General features: G+C 42.0%; 1 protein-coding gene across 2 annotated transcripts in view; it reads left to right on the top strand.

Moving 5' to 3' along the window:
- The window catches only part of KIRREL3 (kirre like nephrin family adhesion molecule 3), a 1,042,107-nt gene that overhangs the window by 812,612 nt on the left and 205,988 nt on the right, over positions 1 to 23,507 (top strand). For both annotated transcript variants that reach the window (XM_040326200.1, XM_040326201.1), the window contains exon 5: positions 15,985 to 16,142. In XM_040326200.1, the coding sequence (XP_040182134.1) occupies positions 15,985 to 16,142 (158 nt within the window). The remainder of the gene's footprint in view (positions 1 to 15,984; positions 16,143 to 23,507) is intronic.

Genomic DNA, 23,507 nt, shown 5'->3' with positions numbered 1-23,507 from the left:
TATTGTGAGGGGGGCATTGCTGGATGAGTGGAAGGTGTGGATCAGAAGTGATGGATCTGAAATGAATTTAGTCTCAGGCCCCGTACACACGACCGGTTTTCTCGGCAGAATTCAGCCAGAAACTCGATGGGAGACGTATTCTGCCGAAAAAAACGGTCGTGTGTACACTTTTCGCCGAGGAAACCGACGAGGATCTCGTCGGGCCAAAAAGAGAACATGTTCTCTATTTCCTCGTTAGTCAATGGGAAAAGTTGGCTCGCCGAGATCCTCGGCGGCTTCACAAGAAACTTGACGAGCAAAACGATGTGTTTTGCCCGTCGAGTTTCTCGGCCGTGTGTACGAAGCCTCACAGTGAGCAGTTTGCAATGTATGTATTCTGAGGTAAAATACAATATATGGCCTGGCCAAAAGATAGCTGAAGATACCTGACTTTTGCATAAGATTGTTGAACATTCAATTTCCAAACCATGGCCATTAATATGGAGTTGGCCTTGTGGCTACAGCAGTGTCCTTCTCCTTACAGCAGCCTTCATCTTCTAAGGAGGTTTTCCACAAGATTATGGTATGTGTCTGTGGGAATTTGTGCCCATTTGTGAGGTCAGGTACTGATGGTGGATGAGAAGACCTAGCTTACAATGGATGTTCCAATTCATCCCAAAGCTTTTCAGTAGGGTTGAGGTCAGGGCTCTTGGCAGGAAACTCAAGTTCCTCCACATCCACCAAGTCTTTATGGAGCTGGCTTTGTGCGCAGGAGCCCAGTCATTCTGTAAGAAAAAAAGGGCCTTACTCAAACTTACCACAGAAAATTTGCCAGCAAGCATTTGTGTGAAATGTCTTGTTTGCTGTAGTATTAAGTTTCAGTCTCTGGCACCAGCTGCTGGAGCAATCTGGGCACATAAGACGTATCCCCACTAGAATGATAATAGTTTGAAGTGGTTATAATGCCTTGTTTTTTGTTTTTTTATAAAAAATAACAAACATGCCTATACTTACTTGCAGGGCTGGACTGGGACAAAAATTTGGCCCTGGACTTCATCCAGACTGGCCCACTTTGACAGGTCTCTCCCACGGTGGCCGGACAACTCCCGCACCCCCCGGCCACCCAAGCCCTCTCTCCACCTTCACTAGCCACTAGCCGTTTTACTTTATTAGAGTAGAACGACTGGTACTGGTACTCTTATAAGCAGTACCAGTGGGGAAGCTAGACATTATTTCACCCGGGGCAAAGAATCAGTTTGGTGCCCCCCCCTTATGGGACCAGATTAGGCAGAAGTGAGAAACTCCCAGGCCATAGCTGTTGAGTCAGCTGTCTGTCCCCACCCCTATGTTCCTCTGTCGTCTTCTCCCCTGCTCCTCTGGTCCTCCCCCTGCTTCTTTGTTCCCCCCAGGTGAGCGCTGTGGACAGGGAGAGGAGGTGAGTGCTGCGGGAAGGGAGAGACAGAGGAGCAGAGGGGGGCAGCGGTCCGCTGTCACTGAAGCTGGCCCACTGAGCCATTGGCCCACCGGGAAACTCCCTGTAGTCCCAATGGCCAGTCCATCCCTGCTTACTTGCTCTGTGCATTGGTTTTGCACAGAGTAGCCCTGTCCTTTAGTGGTTCCCCCCGGTGCTCCAGGCTCCTCCTCTTCATCGGGTGCCCCTAGGCGTCAATTGACCGCAGTCCTCGGCCGCACCCCCCCTCTCGTGTCACCAGATTTGATTGATAGCGGCGTGAGCCAACTGCTCCCACTGCTATCAAACTGTCCAATGAGGAGAGAGACAGTGGCTGGAGCCAATGCACTCATGCAAATTGCTGGATTGGATCGGGCTCAGGTAAGGAAAAGGCAGGGGTCTGGGGGGGCTGCAGCACAGAAGGTTTTTCATCTTAATGCATAGAATGCATTAAGATGAAAAACCTTGAGGCTTTACAACCATTGTAAACCCCTTTCTTCAAATCAAAATAGTATTGCCCTGATGAAGCGGGTACTTCTAAACAGAAACACGTTGGCATTATTTGTGAATTTTTTTTTCATCAAATAAATTTACTTGGACTTTAAACAATTAATCGAGTGTTGTCTTATTCTCACAACTCATGAATAGATCAGAGGGCAGGGGGGGGGGGGCCTTAGACCATAGTTTTGTTATTTTCAATAGCATTTGCTTTCAACTGAGCACAGACATGCATCTCAACTGTTCTCTGTATTGGCTGCCATTATTATTATTTTTCATTGATTCACCCATGAGAACATTTTAGGACTATCATTCACATTGTTTATTTTATCTCAGTGAATTGGGTAGGCAGGGCCTTGATTGTTTTTGTTTAAGGAAAGCCTGAGACTGATGGTTTTGCATCTTTCCTCCACTGTAATGACAATTGACAATAATTATGCAAACAGAGGTGAAAAATTTGACTGCATTTTGTACATAACAAATCTCAGGGAGAGAGGCAAAGAATAGATCTTCTTCCTCTTAATAGCTGCACACATAAAATGAGCAAAAACTGATTAAAAAATCACTTTGCTTTGGCACCTCAATCTCGCAATGTTTTAGCATTTTGAGATAACAAGATAATGTAACCGCAATATTCATCAATTCACAAACAAATGAGAAAATGCAGCAAGACATCTGTTTTTGACATTGTAAAGATAAAAGAGCTATTCGAGCTGAGAGGGAAAAGGTATTAATTGTTTGTAATGTTGGAGGATTCCCTGCCCTATTCTCTCTGCTCAACAGAGTTAATACATTGAAACAAAAGGCTGTAATTCAATAATACTTACGCCACCAAGTGGCAGGTTATCAGATGGCAACAACATCAAATTGGTTGAAGCCCAATCACATCATTCACTGTCTAGAAATTTATGGACAAGCTGAGTTGAGGTCCATTTTCACTATTCCAGTTTGTCTGTGTGTTGAAAAAAAAAAAATAATCTCTTCAGAAACAGGACACAGTCATGGAGAAAAGCCTGTAGCACTGCGATGTTACAGTTTCTATCTGTAGGTGACTCATTAACAAAAATGCAGCTTGCAGCTTTTTGTTTCCAGAAGAACATACTTCATCACTTTCAATATTCTAGCATGCAAAATGCTTACAGAACAAAAGCAAAGTACATGCATGCCACTAGCAAAATGTGTACAAAGCGGAAGCATTTTCAAAAAGCAACAGTAGAAATGGAACCCACTGGTCTGGTGTTTTTATTTGTATTGGAGTATCAGTGAACCATAGCCTTTGGATCACATGCTACATTTTTTTGCCAAATTAACTATTTACATTTTAGCTGATCCCAAAAATTAGATTTGTATGTTGGCCAGTGCTCTGCATTGTAATGCCAACCTGACTTCTGTCATGTGGTTTTTAACCCCTTCCATACAGGGCATTTTCACCCCCTTCCTGCCCAGACCAATTTTTAGTTTTCAGCGCTGTTGCACTTTAAATGACAATTGCGTGGTCATGCAACACTGTACCTAAACTAAATCTTTATGTTTTTTTCCCCCCACAAATAGAGCTTTCGTTTGGTGGTATTTGATCATCTCTGCGGTTTTTATTTTTTGCGCTATAAACAAAAGAACAGTGACAATTTTTTTTAAAAAACACAATATTTTTTACTTTTTTATTTAATAAATATCACAATTTAAAAAATAAAAATAAAAAAAATTTCCTCAGTTTAGGCCGATACGTATTGTTCTACATATTTTTGGTAAAAAAACAATCGCAATAATCATATATTGATTGGTTTGGGCAAAAGTAATAGCGTCTACAAAAAAGGTGATAGACTTATGGCATTTTTATTTTATTTATTTTTTTACTAGTATTGGCGGCGATTTGCGATTTTTTTTATTGTGACCGTGACATTGCGGCGAACACATCGGACACTTTTGACGCGTTTTTGGGACCATTTACATTCATACAGCGATTAGTGCTATAAATATGCATTGATTACTGTGTAAATGTGACTGGCAGGGAAGGGGTTAACCACTAGGGGGCGCTGAAGGGGTTAATATGTTCCCTAAGGTGTGTTCTAACTGTAGGGGGGAGGGGGACTCACAAGGGAAGGAGACCGATGTGTGTTTCTCTGTACTGGGAACACACATTGGTCTCCTCACCGCTGACAGGAGGTGGATCTGTGTGTTTACACACACAGATCCACACTCCTGCCGTGATCACCGGAAATCGCGGGTGCCCGGCGGCAATCGCGGCCGCCGGGCACCCGCGCCGGGTCACTAACGTTACCGCGGGCGCACGCCCGCGCCCTAGATCGCCGGGAACACAGGACGTCATATGACGTCCACCCGGAACGAGGGAGGGTTCCTGCCGGCGCCATTTTACAATGCACCGGTACTGAAGGGGTTAAAGTGGAATTCCAGTTTCAAAGTAAATCCGCCCTCAGAAAGAGAACACCCAGAAAATGCAATAAAACGCATCACGTTCAGTCTTTTGCCATTTCATAATTCTAAAACCCATCAGCTGGAAGGAGAAGCTTCAGTATACAATGTGTGTAACATGTAAGGCAGGGGTGTCACACTCCATTTCATCTTGGGCCGCATCAGCATTATGATTGCCCTCAAAAGGCCGGTTGTATCTGTAAGATTAGATGTCCAGCGCATCCCCTCCCCTTTACATTAGATGTCAAGAGTCACCCCACCATCAGAAGTTGAGTCCCCCACTCTTCCTTACATCACAGTGCACCCCCTTTCCTTTTGCTGCTGCTGGGAAGAAGCTGGATGCATTGTTTGAAAGCAGAAAGTGCAGGGTCTGGAGGAGGACTGGAGCTCTCCTGCAGCTGCAGGAGAGGTTTGAGGGCCACATGAAATGGCCTGGAGGGCTTGTGTTTGACACCTGTGATGTAAGAGTATACCCAAAATACACAATCCTATAGTTCTTGTGACTTGGGTTTCCAGGTTTGTGAGCACTAAAAGAGTGAAGGAAGCTCACAGTCATCATTGCACCAACACTTCCTGGTAGAACCACAGTCCCTGGAATTTCTTACCAGTCCTTACCATGACCTATAATGTCACCAAAATCAACAGTACCAGCATCATGTTTCTGAGGTTTAAGCAATTTTGTTTAGAGGAATGTTAGCCCGTTCTAATGGGAGTTTATAGTACGGTATTTACAACAAAATCGGGTCCAGAGGTATATTTTGAAAATGTATACTTCTATTGCCACACTTTAGATTTAAACCCCTGCATAATATAACAGATTCTCTATAACATGTCTATAGCCCAGCCTGTAAATTATGTGTGTATAGAAAGTCTAAAATGTATAGAAAGTCCACACACAGCAGCTGTTACTGGTATTTAAATCATGTCCTGTCTACAACTATAGCGGGAACTATTGCCACTACATCAAACTGCTTCCCATATTACTGTCCATTCACACATTCATAGCTCCTAATTGTCCCTGATTTCGAGGGACGGTCACTCATTTGAAAAAAAGTCCCTCTTCCTCCTCATTTGTCCCTTATTTTGGTCTGATCTATATAGTTGTATATAAAATGCACTATTTTTATCTTTCAAAAAGTGTTTCCCAGTGCTAAACCTTTCATACAAATTTTAACTTGTAAATTTCAAAATCCAGGAATAATAGCGGTAAATAAAAAAGCACTTGTGAGTTTAACTAATGTTTTTTTTTTCTTTTAAGGAGGTGTGTCCTATGCCTATATAGTGTCCCTCATTCCCACCTCAAAAAGTTGTGAGGTATGCAGATTTGGGGCAGGGAGAATTTGACCTAACTAACTTAAGGGGTTAATCTTTGTATATAGCGCTTTATCTATAGTTCAGCTCTAATAAAACAAGCACATGCTGAACACACGGTATATCTGAAAACTGAATGTTATTTATGAGTCCTAATTGCATCTTTTTTATTAATACAGAAAGTAATTCACAAAAAGTGTTCTTTTTCAGTAAAGCACATAAGCTGCCAAGTACTCGGTTGGCAAAAGCCTTTACATTTATCAACCCGCAGTCTTTTTACTTTTGTGTATTCGTCCGTGCTTTAAAAATAATCTCTAACATAAAAGCAGGAACTACAAATCGAGGCCCAAATTGCCACAAAGGGCCGGGAAGAATCTTTTCACTCTGGCTCTGTTCAGGAGTAGAATTTATATTTTTGCCTTCCAGTAAAAGAGCAGACATACAGTATATTTGTGCCGCTGCTGCATTCTATATTTAGGCCTGTAGATGGCAGCTGGGAGAGGCACAGCAGGCACAAAGAAAAGAGATGCCAGTAGGGTGTATGCAGCCATGGCTGGGTCTCCCTTTTAATCCCTGTGCTATGGAGAGAATATGCATTTATGAATGTAAGATGCTGTTTATTTCTGTCATTCTGGGCATATTTCATTAACCGCTTCCGACCAGCCGCTGTCATTATAATGCGGCTCGTTCCTGCAAATCTCCGTAGCTATATGTGGGAACTCGCTTTTGTGGGCGCGCACTCACTCCCATTGGCCAGCGGGGAAGAAATCAGCAGGTCCAGCGGACTTGATGTCCGCTGTCAGTCTGCGATTGTTCTCCGCAGTGACAGAACGGGGATATGCCTGTGTAAATAAGGCAGATCTCTGTTCCGACAGGGGAGATCACACAGATCCTGCTATGCAGAAAGACGGATCTGTGTGTTTCCCCAGTCACACAATCCTCCATTCTGTTGGAAAACCCCTGCAGGGAACACATTTAACCCCTTGATCGCCCTTGATGTTAACCCCTTTCCTGCCAGTGTCATTAGTACAATAACCATGCATATTTTAGCACTGATTACTGTAATAATGTCACTGGTTCCCAAAAAAGTGTAACAAATGTCAGATAGACCCCTTTCACAATGGAATAGGCGCTTTAGAGCTAAAATTAGCGCATTTAAAGCACCTGAAAAATGCCTCATCTGCAATCCCAGTGTAAAAGCCTGAATGCTTTCACACTTGGGCGCTGCGCTGGCAGGACATACAAAAAAGTCCTGGAAGCAGCTTCTTTGAGGCGCTTTAGGAGCAGCAACACCAAAGCGATTCGACAGTGGTGCTTAGCGGGTGCTTTTAACCCTTTATTCGCCCGCTAGAGGGGGTCAAAAGTCCCCCGCTAGAGGCCGAAAAGCGCTTAAAAAACTAAGGCAAAGCGATTAGCGGCACTTTACCGCCAACGCCCCAGTGCTCTCAGTGTAAAAGGGCTCTTGCGTGTCCGATAGTAGTAGTAAAAAAAAAAAATGCCATAAATCTATCCCCTAATTTGTAGATGCGATAACGTGATAACTTTTGCTCAAACCAATATACTGTACGCTTATTGTGATTTTTTTTTTACCAAAAATATGTAGCAGAATACATATCGGCCTAAACTGATGAATACATTTTGTTTAAATGTTTTATAACCGAAAGTAAAAAAGTTTGTTTTTTGTCGCTCTTTTTTTGTTTATAGCGGGGAAAAAAAACGCAGAGGTGATCAAATACCACCAAAAGAAAGCTCTATTTGTGGGGGAAAAAAGAACATACATTTTTTATTGGGTACAGCAACCTGGGGCGGACTGACAACTCATGAGGCCCCCCGGGCAATAGAAGATTATGGGGCTCCCGGGCTTATAGATGGCCACCACGCCAAAATCTCAGGATTTTTACCTCAAAAGCATGTCGGTATCGGACATATCAGGGACAGATGTAAAACAACACCAATTTTTACATACTGTCCCTGGTTTTACTGAGCCTGGCAACCCTGATGGGGCCCCCTAGTGGCATGGCCGAGTCCGCCCCTGACAGCAATGCATGACCGCGCAATTGTCAGTTAAAATGACGCAAGGGGTGTATCACAAAAAAGGCTTGGTCAGGAAGGGTAAATCTTCCTGGGGGGGGGGGGGGGCTGACTGAAATAGTTAAACAGCCTTTAATCTCCCAAAATAGGATTGTGTGTAGGAGCAAAATATTTCTGTTTTTAGTCTAGACTAGAGGCTCCTGGTTATGACTATTTTGTATAATCGCCTATATAATGCAAAATATTAATATATTGATATAAGAAATTAATATAAGAAAACTATGCTATGACAAATCACGCGGCAATCTGATTGTAAACAGAGCCGCGTATCCTCCAGATCTGAGGCAGCAGCACAGCGGGGCTAATGTGGCCGCTGTAATGTTTGTTTGTATAAATCAGAATACAATTATTAAACATAAATAATGTACCGGCAAGGTGAAATCTATTTACATACAGAATTGGAGTTTTATGACATTCAGCATAGTTTCTGGGAAGCAGATGGTCGGCTTCACGTGTCAAGGAAATCTCTAGCTGCGTTATTAATTGGAGTCACATATATAACTGCTATACAAGCAACTTGCAAGCTCCTGTAACTGTAAAACTGCCTTTCTGTGTCGGATATGAATTTCTAAAACAGCCACAAATATTCAGTTTGCTTCTTTTCAACCATGTGAACGAGTAGCCTGTAGACAGTTATTGCAGGATCCTTATCCCCCTGCTTCTGTAACCCACTAGCTCCCCCCGAAGTCTGCACAGGGGTCAGAGTACAAGCTGCAGAAGTTGTTTTGTTTACTTCTAAGTACATGGCCGAAGGGGCAAAGTGTTTCTTATAGCAACACAAAGGCCGTCTGTGTGATTGGAGTAAAGGCAGAACAAGACTGACATTTGACTTCTGCCTGGAATTGTCTTGCAGCGCTCATTTCCAGTAGAATAATGTCTAGATTTCGCTAAGCAGAAGACGTGTGCTAGAACTCTGACACCAGATAAAGACAGGAGCATCAGGTGTAACTATTGTGCAGTCTATGACCACCTAAAATGTGAATCCTGGAGGCAGTGCCCGGACAAGCTCGCCTAGAGCTCAGGGCGAACATATCAAACAGCACCCCCCCCCCCCAAGATGTATGAGCATTATGTGTCCGCAAAAAATCCCCCCCCTCCCCAAAAAAAACAAAAACACTAAGCACTAATCCCTATGCCTGCCCCCTAAGCATAAATACCCCGTCCCAGTACAAATCCACCCCCTGCTGAAATCCCCCTTTTTAGCACAAATCTTTGCCCCCCCTCCCCCCACCAGAAGAAAAAGTTCAATCCTCCACCCCTTAAATTTTCCCTCTTAGCACACATCCCGCACCCACTTCAACCCCCCCTCCCAGTACAAATTCCCCTCTTCTAGCACAAAACTTCTCCCGCCACCGTCCCTCCTCCCAATGCAAATCCCCCTTCTCCCCCCACCTTAGCATTCCCCCTCCCAAATTTTCCCTCCTAGAACAATACTTACCCCCCTGCCGCCCCCAAATTTCCCCCTTCCAGCACAAGTCTTCCCCCCTCCCCAGTCTCCTTGTGGCGCCCTCCCACCTCACATGACACCACACTGCCCAGGGCAGCTGCCCACCCCTTGTCCCAGCCCTGCATAAAGGTTAAATTATTAGCACACCTTTTAGTGCTGAGATCCTGGTTTACCCCCCACCAAGTCCTTGCATGGGGCATGTATCTTCCCTCTGAGTCTGTGTGGACTTCCTCCTGGGTCTTCAAGTTTCCTCTCACAATCGAAAATCATACTGAATATGCTTTTGTATGCTTTATATGTGACTGTTTTGAGACATGGTCCACTTAAAAGATATAGAGGGCCTCAACTGCAGCCCCAGATGTCCCCAGGGTGGGCCCACATATTGTTCCCTATATGTAGTACTACAGAGGATTTTCAGAGACCACTGATACACTGCTGGAGATGGTAAGAGGCTGGTACCATGTTGTAGGTATAGTTGAAGGTTGGAAATATGCTGCAGAAGAGTGTTGGAGACTGGGGATGCGTTATGAGACTGCTAGAGATGACTTCCATTACAAGCCCTTACAAATCAATGCACCCACTACTGGCAGTTGGAGAATAAAGTCACCCAATAAGTACTATAAAGGTACTAAAGTACTATTGTCTCTATTTTTACTTCCACCTCCTGGACTTTTCTCTCTCTGTAAATAGATTTTCCTCCCCCTGCATTCTAATTTGATTTGAGTCAGTATTAGGCAGTCAATGAAGATAAAAATAGATATTTTTTTTACAACAAATCAAAAAATCCAGATTTTTTTTTCTTGCTTAAATCAGATTTTTTTTATCAAATTAATATTAATTTTAATTTTAATAAAATGCCTTTGGAGTAAAAATCTATGTAAGGTTAGTTTTCTATTTATGATATATTCATGAGAAATTTGATGATGACACCAAAAAATTAGTGAAAAAAATAATTATTATTATTATTTTTTTCACTCATATTGATTTATTTTTATTTTTTGCTGTCATTATCAAATTTCTCACATATATTGTTCTTGCGCCGTACCTCATAATATAACACTCTTTCTAAATTTGTATCTACAATTTTTTGGTACTGGCAGCATCTACGTTCTTTTTGGTTTAGCGCAGTGTTTTTTTTCCAATTCTTTGGAAAAACGTTTTTTTTTTCTTATGATTTATTAATGATTGTGTTTATTCAGCATGAAATGGAGCTTAGTTATGCAACATGAGGCTGTATATTCTGCAATATTTTATTTTTTGGTAAACTCATTCAATAAATACAAGATCTGCAAGATGAGATAACATGTACTGCATTGATGCATTCACACAATTTCACAGTAACCATGAGATAATACAGTTCAGGAATATTCCTTTATCCCATTGTTTTGCAAATCCATGTACACAACAAACTGTATGATTGTTTGAAGACTTATGCATCTGTACCAGGCTCTAAGGGCCGGATTCACAAAGAGTTACGCCGGCGTATCTCGGAATCTAAGCCCGTCGTAAGTTTAAGGGGATGCTCAAACTGAGATACACTTAAACCTAGCTAAGATACGACGGGCTGCGCCATCGTATCTTAGGGTGCAATTTTCCCGCTGGCCACTAGGTGGCGCTTCCGTTGATTTCGGCGTAGAATATGTAAATTACTAGATACGCTGATTCACAAACGTACGCTTGCCCGTCGCAGTAAAGATACGCTGCGTAAAGATAAACCTGCCCCCTAGGTGGCGTAGCCAATGTTAAGTATGGCCGTCGTTCCCGCGTTGAAATTTGAAAATGTTACGTTGTTTGCGTAATTCGTCCGTGAATGGGGCTGGACGTAATTTACGTTCACGTCGAAACCCATGACGTCCTTGCGGCGTACTTTGTAGCAAAGCACACTGGGAAATTCCACGGACGGCGCATGCGCCGTTCGGGAAAAACGTTAATCACGTCGGGTCACCAATAATTAACATAAAACACGCCCCCTCATCCTCATTTGAATTACGCGCGCTTCCCCCGGCCCCATTTACGCTACGCCACCGTAACTTAGGAGGCAAGTGTTTTGTGAATGCAGCACTTGCCTCTCTGACTTATGGCGGCGTAGAGCAAATACGATACGCTGCTCCGCCGAAACAATGCGCGCCCCTACCTGAATCCGGCCCTAAGTGTGTGGAGGAAGGGCAAGCAGTAAAAATGAAAGTGAAACCTTGTAAGCAGCTTATAAACCTTGTAATCTTTCTGCACACAGCTTGAAGTGCTTTATTCCTCCCTTGAGGAGCAAAATGGCCACAGGCTGTAAAAAGAGACCCAGTTTGACATTTAAAGATCACCCGTCATTTCAGATCCATCATGGCAGCGTCTGTTAGCGGGCATCCACTCACCTGCTGCCGCCACGTCCCTCACCTTGTTGTGTCACTGCCACATCACCAGCAGGCCCATTAAAGTGAATGGGACTGTCAGTGAGTGAACAGCGGGTCAGAAGAGGAGTCGCTGCAGGACAGAGATGACAGTTGCGCTTTAAAAATTATGATTTAAATCAAGCCCCTTTACTAGTGATTTAAATAATGATTTAAATTGTGATCAAAATTGACTTAATTTAAATCAAATTTACCCAGGGTTAAGTACTCAATTATTTCATTTAAGAACCATTCTTAAAATAGCCCCCTTTTGATATTTCTCTGAACTTTCACTTGCCAACATGTTTTTCTTTATTTGTATGACTTTTAGATCAGTCACATTTTTGATGACGCCGTGTCTAATACTCCAAGACCCACGCTATATTTAGAGGGGATTATTTATCAGAGCACATAAATGCTAATCAACAAACAAGATTTGGTGAGCTTTAATGAGTTGCGTTCTAATTTTCTAAATCCATAGTGGTCACATATCACAGGAAAGGCTTGAAACCTTTTCCATCCAGATGAACACGTGTTTTCTCTCTTCCAGAATTTGTCTAATTAATGGATTACCTAGTTTTGTCACTCAAAAGAACCACTGCAGCATTAATCATTGTAACCCAATTTTCCTGCTAATGAGGATTATTTAATAAACCTTGTATCTTGTGGCGGTGCTGGGGGGCCTTGGGAGACTGGGGATGTGTGCGTTTACAAAACAAGTAAAGTTATTCCTTGAGAAGGAGGAAAGGGCCGTAGGCAGGAGGACTGTGCGAGAACCCACTGCAACCGAGTCCGGTAAATTAAAAGCTGATTTGCTATGAAATACTTGTTGTCATGGGGAGATCGTATCAAGAAAGGATTGTATGTTTTTGGGTATCCTGCAGTCACTGCAACACACCAATGCAACCATTAGGGCTCTATAAATGTACAACAATAACTGTGATAGTAAATTAAAGTGTAAGCTCTTCTGGTGCTCAGACTGATGTGACTGGCTCGGTGTTCTCTGTACAGCACTGCAACATATCTCAGAGCTATATAAACTAAACATAACAGTGTGTGACTGAGGTGGGGACATTAGAGTGTAAGCTCCTCTGGTGCAAAGACTATGTGAATGGTTCAGTCTTCTTTGTACAGTTGTGCAGAATACAGTATGTCAGAGATATATAAAAGTATAATAATAAAGTGTGACTGTGGTGGGGACATTCTCTTGTACAGAGACTAATGTACGTGGTTCGGTGTTCTCTGTACTGTACATCACTGCGGAATATGTCAGCTATATACAGTAAATGTATAGTAATTGTGCGTGACTGTGGTGGGGACATAAGATCGTAAGCTCCCCTAGTTCAATGACTAAAGTAAATGGTTCAGTATTCATTGTACAGCACTGCGGAATATGTCAGAGCTATATTATTGCATAATAATAGTGTGTGACTTGTGGTGGGACATTAGACAGTAAGCTTCTCTATGCAGAGACCAATGTGAAAAGCTCAGTATTCTTTGTACAGCACTGCACAATACGTCAGTAATATATAGATGTATAAATGCAAAATATACAACTGTATAAACGGTTTGCTTCTTTGGACCTAACCATGCCTATAGTTCTAAATAGTGAAGTCTAGTATTTAACATTTTTTTTGATCTCTGGAATCTGTTACGCTTGGTACCAGAAAGGAAAGTGCTTCCTAATTTGCACCTTTGGATCTGTGTAATTAGCATAGGTGTGCGCACAGGGTGCACACCCTAATCACCCTGGGTGGTGCAGATTACCCCTGTTTAAACCCCTGATATTTCACCAAAGCCCCCAAAAGAGATTGTGAAATATAATGTGTAAAATAAAATTGTAAAAAATGAAATAACAAAGATAAAAACTACAGACACCATCCACTGCCCTACTGACACCGCCCACCGCTCTACTGACACGTCAGTATATATACACACATGCACACGCACATATATGTGTTGGAGTTTTGGAGTGCACAAGCTAATGCAATAGGCTGCGTACACCTATGGTAATTGGCATATAAATGGTGTTTATTTCACCTTTCAGGGGCCGACACTACTGGAATTCATGAAAGGATTAACTTGATGGACCTGTGTCTGTTCTTAGTCTATATATTGTATAAAGCAAAGGTTTCTACCGACCCCTCATCTTTATAAAAAAAAATTATTTGTGTCTGTGTAATGTGCAAAAGGTGAATGGACTTAAATGCGTCTTTTGACCTTTTCTATTTTGTCATGAAAACATAACGATCGAAGTTTATTCGTACATCGTATAAACCATAAATTCTTTTCATCAAAAACTCAATCATGAAACTACAAAGCACTAAATGTTTCTGAAAAGATTACATCTAAGTGTATTATTCAATTCAGGAGTGGCGGACTTCGGAATCGAGAAGCCAACAGCGCTAAAACATTTTTTACACTAATAATATGTTAGTGCCGAAGTATATTACATTATTAAATACAATTAGTAATGAATCTGGATTGTTTAGATCTGAAACCACAATAAAATATGTGTTGCAACATTTTATGGTCAAATAAAATTTGATTGAAAAATTTTAACATTAGCAATTCTATAGCTTGAATTGTTTTCACGTCAAAGCCTTGAAATTCGAATTTCTAATCTGTTATTATAGCTGTCATAATATTCTCATTAATTGAAAGGCTTGCTGAATAAATTGGCTGTTTTCCCTTACATACAAGGGGAATTGTTATAGTTAGCTGCTGGTACCAGATGTCTTACCTTCTCTAGGGGCAATTTACTGCAAAGCCTCTGGAAAAAATTGGAAGTGTTTGTGTTGCCTCTAGCAACCATTTAGATGGCAGTTGTTTAGTGTAAAAAACTATCCTAGCTTTGCAGAGATATTTTTGGAGGGTAAAAAGACAGGTTCTGCCAACTTGGCTTAGACTGGTGTAGCTTCCCATGAAAACTGTTGCCAAAGTCCAAAATAAATGTATTTCGATAAAAAGTTAAAGCAGAGTGCTTGTACATTGCCAGCATGTTTTGGGGTTCCATGGTGGCCCCATTAATTAGGGCTTGATGAATAGATGAACTATCAAAGGAATGAACACTATGTACTGGATTCACAAAGTTCTTAATAAAGCAGCTTTTAGTCATCTGCAACAAATGGTGACCAAAGCACTCTAGTGTCTATCTCTTTCTTCATGCAAGTAACTGAAGGCATTGCTACTTTCTTGCTTAAATTTTATTCCTCGGAGTACACTCTTAGGCTCCATTCACACTAATGTGTTTTTTTTATGCTTTTTGTAGTAACACAGCACATTATTTTTAAGATGGGTTCCCATGGACCACGTTCATATAAATGCATGTTTGTGCCTCTGCATTTTTGGAAAGGGTCAGGGATTTTTATTCTGCAGCATGCAGCCTTTTGCATGTAATAGACTTCAATGGACCCGCATCCTGACATCTAAATATAAATTAAAAAAGATGTGCAGGCGTAAAAAAAATCCTGAGAAAAAAACGGCGTAGGGCCCCCCAAAAACAATACCAGACCCTCCGGGTGTTGTAGGGGTCTTCGAGCAGGGGGGGTATCAGAATCCAGAAGCCCTTTTAACAAGGGGTCCCCCGGATCCTGGCCCCCGCCTATGTGAATGAGTATGGGGTACATTGTATCCCTACCCATTCACCAAAAAAAGTTGTGTAGTGTGACAAATGACATGAGACAGTTTTTGACAAGTCCTTAAAAATGTCTTCTTCCCACACTTCAAAAAAATTACTTCTTCCCCCACTTCTTCCTTTGTCTTCTTCTTTTTTTTAAGTTCCTATGATCTGCAAGACCCACATTAGCCACTTATATGTGGACTCAATTCCAGCGGTTACTTAAAGTGGAAGTAAACCCTCCTATCGTTTTCAGCCAAGGAAGCTGCCATCTTGACCGCTGTTTAATCTGCAACTGCCATGATGCTGTACATGTGACCTGTTATGAAGCCAGCCATTGGATGGTTTGGCAGTTTGGTTGAGAGAACAAACAAATGTGACAGCTAGCATTTCCGGCATGCTGGGTATGTTAACTGTTTTTGTAACTATCAAATTGAAGGGTTTACTTCCACTTTAAGCCCCACACACATATCTCCCAATTGTTCTCAACCAATGGCAGAGAGCACTCATCAGAATGTTCTGGCGAGGGAGGGGGGCGGGCTGTCCACCTGGGTTAAACGAAAAAAATAATAATAGTGTGTACCAGGCTTTAGGCCCAAAAGTCACAAGAACATTGCTGCTGACATACAGTTACATCATTAGGAACAAACGTCATACAGGCTTATGAAATTTCCTTACCAGGCAACTGCAGAATTTCTTTTTTAACCTCAATAATAAAACAGGGACTTTATTAAGTTCAATATTGACATGACACGTCTCCTTTTTGTTTTCCCAACAGTTCCCCCTGATGATCCGGTAATTATTGGTGGTCCGATAATAAGCCTACGTGCCGGAGACCCGCTGAATTTAAGCTGTCATGCGGACAACGCAAAACCAGCAGCGACCATAATCTGGATGAAGGATAGCGATGTGCTGAACGGGGCCACATACACCAAGGTCAGCATTTTCACAAGCTGTGTGCTAAAGTTTGCTGCTGCTGAGAGGGCCGCTCTGGGCTGCACATCAGCGCAGGGGTGGGGGGAGCTGCCGCTGCGCTCATTGTCCTCATCTCTGTTATATCTTCATTATCCAAGTATTTAGGGGAAGTAATTTTCTCAGGGATAAAGCTCTGCAATTCAAGGCAACTTTATATGATCAGGAGCAGTATATCTGAACATTTTGTTCTGTCAGACTGTGAACAGATTTAGATCTTGTTTTTCTTGGATTAAACTTCAGTTGATATAATGTGCCGGTAGATACCTTTACATGTCAAAATTGTGCTTCCATATACCCCTTAGAAAAAAAACAGCTCAAAACCAAAACTCACATTACCCTTAATGTCCCATTGAGGGTTTCCATTACAAATCATGGGGCTACCTGACAGGGCCCAGTACAGTCTACCAGACAAGCACTGTCCCCCCACCCACCCCCCATAGCTATATGGTCACAGGGATCAGCTAAGAGTGAAAGTGTTAATCTGTTGAACTATTCATTGAATTTACCTTTCTGCACTCAACACAACAAGAGTTGTCAGGAACATTCCATACAGAGAAAGGATATGCTGGGATATAAATGCTTCATCACATCCCAAGCTCTTTCCTCAGTCAGCTCTCAGCCCTTGTTGCTCCTGATCCAGCAGCTTATTGCCTACAATTATCAAGGGTGGAATTAGAACTGCTACTCCCAGACTCCTCCGGCTTCCAAGCCAAACGTGGCTTGGCCAGGCCTGGTACAGGAGTTTTGTCTGTACCCCCCCCCCCCCCCCATCAGCATTGCTGCCAGCATGTCACAGTGCAAGGTGGGAATCAAAGTAACATACCGAGAGACAACCATGCATGTGACAGAGCTTTCCTTGCCTTGCCAGGCACATAGGTTTGTTGCCCTAAGACAAAGGTCTCCAAACTTTTTAAACAAAGGGCCAGTTCATCAATTTAGAGGAGGTTGATTATTGTTACACCGTGTAAGGAATATCACCCCAGCACTGGTATCAGTGGAAGAAACAGTGCCCCATATCAGTGGGAGGAATAGTGCCTCATTATTGGTGTCAGTAGGAGGAATAGTTCCCCATCATTAATAATTGTGGGAGCAATAATGCCCTATCATTAGTGTCTGTGGCAGGAATTATGCCCCACTTCTGGTGTCGGTGGAAAAAATGGGGCCCCAGTGTGAGTGTCAGTGTGAGGAATAGTGCCCCAAGGGCTGGATAAAGGCTAGCAAAAGGCTAGCAAAGGGAGCAAATCCACTCCTCGGGGTGCTGTTTGGAGACCACTGTCCTAAGACAGTGTTCGGGGCGAGTAAAAATTATTATTTTAGTAACCTGTTTATTTGTTTCTGTTGTATTTTTCATACCACGTAAAAACAAATGCACAAACCTACATATAATAAAGGAAAAAAAGCCGTTTCCGGGCCAAACGTAACGTCAAATGGGTAAAAGATAACACATAAATTGACACCTAAATGCAGAAACTGCACTGCTTTGAAGGGGATGACTACAACCCAAATGTTTATTTTATAGGGAGGGGTATCCCTTCTGTTAGCACCACTGTATCGCTCTTGTAGTTGTTTCCACAGACTTGTTTTCTGTTATACAAGAACCAAATCAAGGTTATTAAAGTAGGGTTATAAGGAAGAGATAACAAAATTATTTCTAATTTGATTTGCTGTCTGTAGTCGGTTAAGAACTACCATGTTTCAGGTGTTACAAAAGACCCCATTATCAGGACTTTTTGCAGAGTTATGATCTGGATGGGGATGGATGTTTTTTCATCGGAAACATTTTGTGCTACTTCAAAGTCAAGCCAGTGACTGGAAGCACACTTTTGAATTTACAATTTTTCTGTTAATCACATCCATCACTATCCAGATTGTACCTACATTATAAGTCCTAAAGAAAGGGGTTTTTTTGAATCTCCAAGAATGCATTTATGCTTTTTTTTTTATTATTTAATGCAAACAACAAATAATTTGATCTGCAAAGAAATAATTTCTCTGGAATTCTCTTTTTTAGGCTTTACCTTTTTTTGCTGTCTGAATTTAACTTAACTTCCTGTTCCAGTGACACAGCAGGAACATAAGCTAAAGTGGCGCTAAATTGTGGCTTTGACATACATCACTAGGACAGATGTGCCCACTGGGAGATTTTTCCTCACCTGCTGTTCTTGTGACAGCTGTCAGCGGTTGAATTTCTTCTCACTTTCTGCACTTTTATGTCTCACTTTCTGACAACTCATCAGTGATACAGAAAGCAATAAGAAATTGATAGATGTTCTAATCCTCCCTTATTCTGTTCTAAACTATAATAAAAAAATAAAAATAATCTCGTACTGAGTTTCTATTTAATATGAACCTGTCAGATCCTAAACATTGGAAAAGGGAGTAGCCACTCCAGGTGGGAACGCAGATGAATATCCTCCGTTGCAGACAACGCACTTAGCAAAGCAGGAACAAAAATTGTTTCTGGACAGTCGCACTCTGAACAAATTGTAGCCTTTATTAAAAGAAGGACGGCACTACAAATCACAGCAACATAAAATAAAACCTGACTGCTGACGCGTTTCGCACTGAAACTAGTGCTTAGATCCTAAACATTGGGGTTTTATTTACTAAAGGAAAATCCACTTTGCACTACAAGTGCACTTGGAATTGCAGTTACTGTAGATTCAATGCAAGAAAAATAAAAAACAGCATTTCTGTTTGTACATAATTAGATGATAAAAGCAGCAGAGCTTCCCCTAATTTCAGATCTTCCCCTCAGACTTGCAGTGCACTTGTAGTCCAGAGTGGATTTGCCTTTAGTAAATGAACCCCATTGTCTACACCAGGGATATGCAATTAGCGGACCTCCAGCTGTTGCAGAACAAGTCCTATTAGGCATAGCAAGACTCTGACAGCCACAAGCATGACACCCAGAGGCAGAGGCATGATGGGACTTGTAGTTTTGCAACAGCTGGAGGTCCGCTAATTGCATATCCCTGGTCTACACTAACAGTAGTGTTGAAATGCAACAACTTGTGGTCCCAGAAAGAACCTGTGTTAGTCTTCAAGTCAATTAAAGATGAACTCCAGATACAAACACTTTTATTTATTGCTCAGTAACCACAATGGATATAAATGTACTTTTTGTGCACCAAAGGAGAGATACTACCTTGTAAACGTAGCAGTGATACCATCACTGTGCTGTACATAGCATGTGCAAAGAGCAAAGCTGTGGGAGAGGCCCAGTGTCACCACTCACTACAGGCTGCCTACAGAAAGTGACAGGAGGGGGTGGAGCCAAGACCAGTCACCCTGTACAAAAAGAGGGAGCAGCAGTGACTGGTCTTTATTACAGCCTTAATGCAGGCCATGCTTTAAAGGTAAAAAATACATAAAAATGTGACCTTAGAACCACTTTGTCAGCTCTGCAAGTGTTTATTTGCAGGCTGCAGCGTGGAGTGCAAAGGGCTAAAACAGGCAGCTTTTAACACTACAGTCCTTGGACTATGGGGAGAGGTGGATCATCGAAATCCAAGAATTCTTTAAATCTCAATGTTGCTTAAATAGTTCAGACATCTGCTAGTTGTGAAATCTAGAGTAAACCTTGGCTAGAGTAAGACTGGTATTACAAATTATATTAAGAATGGTTGGATAAAGTTTATAGAACAGTAGTTTAAAGTCACAGTCACTGCCTACTGGCATATTGTTTTTTAGCACAGTCGGTTTAAGCTGAATGCCTATGGCAAACTGCTCTTCACTGCAGAATATTTTTTTACTTTCTAGTCATAGAGGTCCTTTGTCTCACATGCTCTTTTCCAGCAACCAAACAGTAATCTTAGTGGGGAAAGCAAACCCTAAATGCCTGGTTTTACAGCTGCTCCATCTTTCTGGCTTTTCCAACCTCTATTTTGTCACTCAAGCGGCTGTTGATTTTGCAGTAATATTTCCTTCTGCGTATTTGCTCCCAGCAAGCTGATTCCATAATCCCTGCGGCCAGAGCAAACAGGTAATTAAAAATCCCTGCTTAAAATGCAGGCCAAAGCTTTGCCTGTTCCTTCCTGGAACGCTCTGTGGCTCACTGCGTTCTATGGTGGCGCCATTGAACCAAGAGAATGGGAGGAAATTGAAAGCTTTTGAATGCATTTAGCATATCATTACGTTTCTCACATATCTATTGTGCCTGAAAAAATGCCACAATAGGAGAAAAGAAATGAATTCAGTTCCTCTGGAGAGGAAAAAGTAACATTCATAGGAATATTTCAATAACCCAGATTTAAATATTCAGCCCTTTCATGGTTGTCTGTGTAGGCACGCCACAATAGCATGGTATAATTTAGAGGAGAACATGACAGCGATGATGCAGGGGATTAGGAAGCTGCGGGGGTTGCAGAGGGCTACAAGTATAACATAGACACTGTTACAGGTTATAAAGAACACGTGGGACAAGTCAGCAGAAACAATGTCACCTCAAGGTGAAGAGTGAAGTGGTTTTGGTGATCAGATTACCGGAGCTGTGACAGGGTGAGAGGTCTTCTGGGAACACAATCCACACAGCGGGTTCCTTACCGACATTCTCCATCTTCTCCTTTAGTCACTGGACTGTTCTTTAAGCATGCAGGTGTCGAGGAAAATTAGAAGCTTCTTTGTAAATCTCTGTTCTATGAGCAAGATGCTAGGGTGCCCAGATTGCATTCGCTTTCATGTCTTAGTTCCAACTTTTAATGAAACATACGCGGTCTCTTATGTTATAGTCAGGAAGGAAGACACGATTGGCTCTGTATGTAACTTCTTTTATATTTTAGAACTCCTCTGAAGACTGTGGGGCCTAATTACATATCCCATCAAAGTAATTGCCTCTGATATTGACCCCACTTCATTGTATTTTGCTGTAAATTTTTTCTCTGATTTATAAGAGTTTGAAGTGGAAACTCCAGCCTCAAACACTAGGCAAATCTAAAAGATCAACATTTAATCCAGGAATGCATTCTTTAAAACACAAATATTGAATGGATATAAAAAATAGCTGGGTTGAGTATTGGAGTCTAAAATACAAGCATTATTGACCTGTTAGGCCTTGTACACACGACTGAACATGTCTGCTGAAACTGGTCCACGGACCAGTTTCCGCTGACATGTTCGGTCGTGTGTACGGCCGACCGGACCGGATTCCCGGCCTAGCGGACAGGTTTCCAGCGGACAAATGTTTCTTAGCCAGCTAAGAAACATGTCCGCTGGAAGCCTGTCCGTTGGACTTGTCCGATGGTCTGTACGACTCATTGGACATGTCCGCTGGGCCGAAATCCCCCGCATGCGCCGAAGTGATTCGACGCATGCGTGGAAGCATTGACCTTCCAGGGTCGCGCACGTCGCCGCGTCATCGTCGCGGCCACGTCACCGCGTATCCTGGGAATTTGGTCTGATGGTGTGTACAGCCATCAGACCAAATGATCCCAGCGGACATGCCCGATGAAAACGGTCCGGCGGACCGTTTTAATCGGACTGTCTGACCGTGTGTACAAGGCCTTAGGAAAAGGAAAAAGAATCTCTGTATTCCAAAATAATTAAAACATACAGTACATGCTATGTGTGAAGGTGTTTTCATTTATCCAGGGCATGGAATAGCAAGTAATGATTGGTCACATTCAGCTAGACTTATTTCATAATGTTTTTTTTATTTTTTATTTCCACCTCAGACTCAACCACAGCAAGAGACTTGCTCATGATTTTATTCATAATTCCATTATTTCATAATGTTGAAGACGTTTGTTATACTGCTCTTCTAAGTAGCGTCCTCAGTTAAAATGTGTCTGAGTGTCCATAGTGTCATATAATCTGTCAAGATAGAAGTTTTTCCAATAACTTGTTGGAAGGCGTGCAAGATTGTGAAAAACTGTTTAAACTAGAACAGGAGGTGTTCACAGATTGCCACAGCTCCTGTCACTATTAACATCTACCTTGACACAATGGCAAGGTCATTGGATTAGGTGTAGGAGTTTCCTGTGTGCACCTAAATATCGGGGTATGTCCAAAAACTCATTTGAACTGAGGAAACTACTTGGATAAGCAGAGAAACATCATCTTTACAGAATAAGTTCAGCGCAATGAAACTACTACTCGTCATATGTGAGAGGGTTTTTAATCCAAAGGTGTTTAGACATCTGATCATCACACCTACAATATGATAAAAAGCATGTGGGCCACCGTCCAATGATTGCGTTCGGTGTTTCCAGTGATAATACTGTTAATGTGATAGCATACAAAGATACTTTAGCCAAGTGGTCTATAAACTGCAGCCCAGGGGCCGGATGTGGCCCTTTGCTTGCTTTTATCTGGCCCTTTAGGGCACCATTCCCTCTACTAACACCATCGATGAGGCATTATTTTTCTCATTGATATTAGAAATGGGGCATTACTCCTCCTATTAAAACCAATGATGGGGCACTATTCCTCCAACTGATACCAACAATGGGGCACTGATGCTACTTACAATAGCCACAGTGTGGCCCCTCTAAAGCCTGAAGGATAGTAAACTGACCTTGTGTTTAGAAAGTTTGGAGACCCTTGCTTTAGACAATTGTTCACTTTCAAACTTTTAACGGTTTTGGGAAGGATCTTTTTATTTCAGAATTACTGTCCCTCTCTGCAAGTGCAGTTCTACTCATTTTCCCCAGAACTTAGTGAATGTGGTGAAGCTTCACTTTGTAAAGAATACCCCATTGGGTGCAAGGGAAACAATTTTCTTTTTTAGAAACACGTCAAAAAAAACTTTAGTGTTTGTAACATTTTGTCTTGCTAGCTCCTTGGTCATTTTGTGGTTTCTGGGTAGGTGGCACAGTGTTCTTGTAATCTTCTTCCCTCTCCCCTCCCTGCTTCTTCTCTTCACTCCACCTCTACCCCCCCCCCCTTTTCACCTCCTTTCTTTTTAGTATTTATACCTACATATGTCTTAGTAGACGATTGTTCCTGGGACAAGTGTCCCCATTCACAGTCATTTAGACTTTGCAATTCATAGTACTTCCTAATTTATCTGTACTTTGATATTCTTATCTTTGTTTTGTTTTGTTTTGATCTCCATTATACCTCTCTGTTTGGTCCATGTATGCTTAATATATGTTAAATTGTATTTCTAGAAACCAATTATGAATTGAAAAAGTGCTTGGGTGTTCATTTATTTAATTGGGCAGAATGCAAATCTGTTCTGGTTATCGAAAATAATAAATGCTGAAGCGCTAAACGTGTCTAGCATTTAGACGCAAGCAGGTGCGTTTACACGCGTTTAACATCCCTGGCGGTAATCTCGAGTCTGGCTCGGGGTGAAATTTCAGTACTAATAGCGGTAACCCCGAG

The sequence above is a fragment of the Rana temporaria genome, chromosome 10 (genome assembly GCF_905171775.1).
Source record: "Rana temporaria chromosome 10, aRanTem1.1, whole genome shotgun sequence".
NCBI lineage: Eukaryota > Metazoa > Chordata > Amphibia > Anura > Ranidae > Rana > Rana temporaria.
The sequence above is the reverse complement of the archived record's forward strand: the minus strand, read 5'-3'. Positions and strand labels throughout refer to the sequence as shown.